This window comes from Spinacia oleracea, chromosome 3 (genome assembly GCF_020520425.1).
Source record: "Spinacia oleracea cultivar Varoflay chromosome 3, BTI_SOV_V1, whole genome shotgun sequence".
Lineage (NCBI taxonomy): Eukaryota > Viridiplantae > Streptophyta > Magnoliopsida > Caryophyllales > Amaranthaceae > Spinacia > Spinacia oleracea.
In genome coordinates, this window is record NC_079489.1 from 123037619 (window position 1) to 123043431 (window position 5813).

At 32.0% G+C, this 5813-nt stretch overlaps 1 protein-coding gene across 1 annotated transcript; it reads right to left on the reverse strand.

The window, feature by feature from the left end:
- Positions 1 to 2125: 2125 nt before the first annotated feature.
- Positions 2126 to 3810, reverse strand: LOC110781067 (CEN-like protein 2). Its single transcript, XM_021985325.2, has 4 exons — positions 3513 to 3810; positions 3173 to 3234; positions 3011 to 3051; positions 2126 to 2587 (listed from the first exon to the last, which is right to left on the reverse strand). Exons 1-4 carry the CDS (start codon positions 3741 to 3743, stop codon positions 2346 to 2348), a joined length of 576 nt encoding a protein of 191 aa, XP_021841017.2. The 5' UTR covers positions 3744 to 3810; the 3' UTR covers positions 2126 to 2345.
- Positions 3811 to 5813: the final 2003 nt, after the last annotated feature.

Genomic DNA, 5813 nt, shown 5'->3' on the forward strand with positions numbered 1-5813 from the left:
TAGATTGAGAGAACAATTGAAAACCTTGCATCATCATGTGGTCAGGTTTAAAATCTCCCTTGCAGCACATAATGATATCATCTGCAAAACACAGATGGTTTAACTTTGAATCTGAACACTTTGGATGGAATTTGAACTCCTGCTTTTCACCTACTAGCAACAAGATTCTAGATAGGTATTCAATACACAACACAAAAAGCAAAGGTGATAAAGGATCACCCTGCCTGAGCCCCCTTTTTCCTTCAAAGAACCCATGAAGAGTTCCATTAATGGACAATGAGAATTTAGGTGACCTCACACACTACATGACCAGATGAGTGAAGTGAGCAGGAAACTTGAGTACAAATATGCTAATTTGACCAAAATATTTGATATGCTTAATATGCTAATTTGACCAAAATAATGAGTACAAATATTTTCTATTATTGATATGGCGATTGACTAAAATATTACCAAAATTGTCTAATAATGTCACATTATTTTTTTTTCCATATAAAAAATTTTTAAAAAAGGAGAGAAAATAAAAGAATAAAGTAGGTATTTTTTTTAGGAAATGATTTTTACCTGGAAAAATTTGCACCAGAAAGTGATATGTGTCATTCTTGGTGTCTGTTTTTAGTATAATGTAATAGATTTTTTTATCAAATAGCTAGTTTCACAATTTGATCAAATAATTAGGTTCAATCATTATTAATTATATTTTCTACAAAGGCCCTTCACACACATTAAGTGTAGAATAAATTTATTTAAATCGGTATGACTTTTAACCAGCTTTTGGAAACTTCTAATATGTTTTGATTAACTTTTGTGTTATATTTTTTTTACTTATAAACATTCTAAAGAGACACATTACTTTTATGCATTACAAATGAATTTGAAGGGTTAATTTTTATTAAAGCGGGCAATTTTATCACTAAAGTTATATTATATCGGGGTAAAATTAATTATTTTGACTAGGGATAACCACGAGCCGATCTGAGTCGAACATTAACAAAGCTCGGCTCGTTTAAGTATTTGCATATCAGGCTCGAGATTGGTTCGAACTTCAACTTTGAGCTCAAGTTCAGCTCGAGTGATGGATTCATAGTTCAGGTTCGAGTTCAAGCTCGGATCAAATTGACTCGATAACAGTTCGAGCTGAACTATTACCCGAGCTCTACTTTTGTTTAACTTAACAAGACATTTTGGTTAAAAAATATTAATGAATATAATAGTGTTAAATAATTAAATACAATCCATTATAACTAATTACAATTGGGGATGTGTATAATTGATACCAATTGAAATTAATAATTTATATAATACACATTATAATTAAGTATTAATCAAGAAATATAATTAAAAGAGTTCATTTTTCCTCTGAATGATGCCAAAGTCAATTGATTCTAAAAATATATTTTTTTGGAAAAAGTAATTGATAAGCTAGGTTTGCGAGATTTTGAGCCGAACTCTGTAAAGTTTGAATTCGGCTTGTTAATTAAATCGAAATATATTTTCGAGCTCGAGCTCGAGCTCGAGCTCAACTCATTTAAAAACGAACCAAACACGAACCAGACTTTAACCTAGTCGAATCTGAACGGTTCACGAGCAGTTCTGTTCGTGTCCATCCCTAATTTTGACTTAAATTTTACTCTGATGTACAATATTTCTTGTACACCGCCTTTAAATAATAATTTGTGTACTTCTAATCAAATAGTTATATGTTTTAACACTAAACGAATTTGTATCTTTAACGACAACCTAATTACGGCCGGTCAAAAATTTCGTCGCAAAAGCCTTTTTCGACGGGGCTAACAACCAAACAAAGACGGGAACAACCGTCGTAAATATCTTTGACGACGGGTTAACGGCGGAATTTTCCATTAACGACGACCCCTTTTTATGACGGGTTCGCAACAGGAAACCCGTCATTAATCAACGTTTATTGGCCTTTAACGACGGAGTTTCCCGCCGTAAATGGTACAATTTTTTGTAGTGTAATGCTAACATCGATCAGCTGTCATATGCCCGTTGCGATTTCACAAGAGACCTGTCCGTCCAAAACATTACTTAATGGTAGTATTTGAATTTATTCAATTTAATAATTTTACTCAAACGATTGAGCTAGATATAGCACACAATAATGTAGCAATTATGAGTAAATATTATTAATTGGAAAGATCATGGTCAACCATAACTACATACGATCGAGTAAGATAAATACTCAACTTTCTTCAATTCTTCTTCAAAAACAGCAGTCTTATTTATAACCAAATAAAAGAGTGCATGATCGATTGATACCAGCTAGCGTCTTCGAGCAGCTGTTTCCCTTACCATTTATTAATTGGCTTCAAGTCCAGGGAAGATTAGCAGCTAGCGTTTTCGAGCAGCGAGCGTTTTCGAGCAGCTGTTTCTCTTTGGCAATTGAAGTAGACAGCAGCAACAGGAAGGCGTAGCTGGTTCTGTTCAGCAAAGGTCTTGGTGCAGAATCGTTCTCGAGTGCTCGGTGCTACGACACTAGCCCTACCCTTCTGCTCGAACAGGATGAACGCAAACCTGTGAATGCCTATGTTTGGATTCGGCAACTCATAGCTCACTATCTCTTTCCCTGTATATATCAAAGATATACGTGATATAAACAGATCCGTAAATACTCATCTGGTTGGAATATAACTTGAAAATTATTAGATGCAACCGAGTGCAAAGTGCACCTTCTTACACTTTCTCCTTATATGCGAGGAGAAATGTGCGAGGAACCACCAAAGACCATAAAAAACCTCTTAGATACTCAGATGCACCCGATTATTTTCAAATTATATTCTATTTGTCTCTATTTGTTTTTCATGGTTTGACTTTTTTTTGTTTCACAAAAGAATTTTAAATAGGAAGCACAAACAGAGACGAGTGAACTAACTTTAAAGGTATTAAAATCCCTTTAGTTTCTATATATATATATATATATATATATATATATATATATATATATATATATATATATATATATATATATATATGTTGAAAGATGACTTACCAAAAGTAGAATCCGTTGTGCCTGGAATATCTGTGACGATCCTGTAGCATAGGCAAACAATCCCTTTAGTATGATTCAAAAATTCATTTACATGAACATGTATATACATTACAAAAATTAAAAATTATGGTTTGGGATTAATTATGTCAATTAGGAATATACCAGTGTAACTTCTCTTTAAGATAAGGATCACTTGGCCCAGGAACATCTGGATCCGTCATGATCTAGAAGAAGGTGAAGAAAGCATGATCTTCAGTTAGAGAGAAAATACATATATGTATATAAGCTTGTAATTGTATCATGCAATAAGCTTAACTTATAAATGTAAATTGAGAAAAAGGTCTACCACTCATTGTTTATATTAATAATTAGAAGAAAGCACGTAAAAATTTCAATAGAATTGAATAGAAGTACTTTGCCCCATTAACATTATATACAAGTCTCTTTTGTTCTTATAGGGGAGGTCAAAAGCATAAAAATATGTATATAAGTAGAAATATACCAAGGTAAAAAATGATTTTAAGTCACCATCAAGAACTTGAACCCTAGGTTTAATGGTGACAGAAGAAGGAAGTAATTCATGACCATTGTAAACTTGCTTTTTCTTGTAAGTGACACACATTCTCACACTTGGGTTAAAATGGTCTATAATATCTCCAACCACTCTTCCAATAACAAGGGGATTTAATTTTGCCATTTTGTAGAGAGAGTAGAGAAGGAGAAATATTTTCATTGTTAGAGATTATATAGGTATATATATAGAGCTATAGACATATACTTCTTGTAGGGTGGATCATGAAACGAAAATGTGCATCATCAAAGTTCTATGAAATAGTCGTATGCATAAGACCGATGAGAGCAACACCAGTGGATAAAAAAAGGCATGCTCACAAAAAATAAAAATAACCGAGCAGATAGCCAACCATTGGTGCATTAATGACATAAGTAACTATCGAAATTTTGTAGCTATTTGAAGCAGATAATTCAAAATCTTATTGGAGATTGAATCATTTATTTTGGATTAAATAAATAAATTAATGTTATAGGGAGCTACAAGGTATTGTAGTCAACCAAAGTAAAACTTCGTAACTTAAATCAATTGTAGCTAAAAAAATTATTTGGCAAACTTAGCTACACCACCTTGTAGCTCACCATAGAAGTGTGTGAGCATTAGAAAATACGTCATTTGTTTCCATAACACAAAATTTTAGGAGATATCAAATATAATTTTATTGGAATAATAGATGTGAAATAATATAGTAAGATACTTCGTATTATTTTATTGAAAAGTAAATTTGATAGGAAATAATAGGGTATATTTTGTCTTGAATGTTAGAGAGTGTAGGACCTTCACTTTTTGGTAAAGGGAAAATATGTTTAAAATAATTGGAAGTCTTTTCCAAAATAGAAATACAAAAGCTAATACTCCGTGTATGACAAAGAAAGTGAAAAATGTAAAAACTAATATGGGACATGGGAGGGAGTACGTACAACTATACAATGACAAAGTGTAACTATTTGATTAGAACTTATAACTAATTGATTAGTAGGTATAACTATTTGATTGTATAGTATAATTAATTGAAAATAACTATTTGATTATAAGTACACCTATTTGGCAATAAGTTAGTCTTGCATATAAGACGGTCCCTAAAAAAATTGGTGTACAATAAATATTATAAGATGAGTGTAAAATTATTCCAAAAATTGTAAAAATCACCCCTTTATATAAAAAAAAGTCACTTATTTTTGTTACTAGTGTTGCTATTGTTATGAAATATATACCTTTTATAAATCATTCGCCTAGCTAAAAGAATAAGGAAATCCCTTTTATAAAATTTATCCCTCAAAAATATAAGTCGATGTACAATTAATTTAACTTGAGGCATAGAAAATATTTTGAAATTTTAGAGAGGTGCAACATCCGAACATTTGGTTCTACAATATTATACTTTGTATATTTTTCTCTCTTCAACACCTAATATTTGATATCCCAAAATGTTTTTCATGAAGTCATTTTTTCTCCTGGCTTCTATCTCTTTCTTCTTTTCTCTCTTCTCTTTCTTATTACTTTTTAATATCTTAATAGATTCTCTATCCTCAAATCCAAGCATTTAGATGTTATCCGTATTAAACATGCTCTTAAATACTTTTTCTCTTTTAGAAGCTATACATTGGTGAGAAATCTCCAACTAGCTCTACATTCTTTCTCTACCACCATCTCTTTATAAGACATCATCAAGAGCTTTCTCTAAAAAACATCCAATATTGTTAAGTGTATCTCCATGTGCATACACCTAAATGTGGTTCCATAAAAAATAAAGAATTGTGGAAAAATGGTAGATAGAGCTAGCTCTCCAAATAAATGAAGTGATTTTTGGCGTAAGAGGATGTACATTGGGGCTCTTGGAGTGGATCTCCAAGTAACTCTCCAACAAGAACTATCTCTTGGCTAACATTAAGGCTCTTGAGTGGTTCTTGAAGGGCTCTTGAGTAACTCTTCATGTAGAGATACTTTAAGGTAGCTCTTGTCCAAGAGTCCTCCAAGTGTTGATTTTTGTTGAAAAATGCGGAGTAACTTTGAAAAGTGAATAATAACTTTGGTTAAAAAGACAATTAATCATGGACCACCAAATGGTAAAAAAAAAATTAGAGAGATCATTTGAGAAACCAACCAATGTTGGGTGTTTTTAGGAATAAATTGTGGAGTGTATCTTGTAGAGAGATAGTGGTAGAGAGATAGTAGAAATCCCTCCAAGAGCTCTTTCTAAGAATCAACCAATTTACATGCTCTAAAGCTACC

Coding starts and splice junctions, on each gene's coding strand:
- LOC110781067 (XM_021985325.2), bottom strand. CDS start 3,743: ATGAAAATATTTCTCCTTCTCTACTCTCTCTACAAAATGGCAAAATTA. Junction 3,052..3,172: donor CTTAAAGAGAAGTTACACTG/GTATATTCCTAA, acceptor CCTATGCTACAG/GATCGTCACAGATATTCCAG. Junction 2,588..3,010: donor CACAACGGATTCTACTTTTG/GTAAGTCATCTT, acceptor TGATATATACAG/GGAAAGAGATAGTGAGCTAT.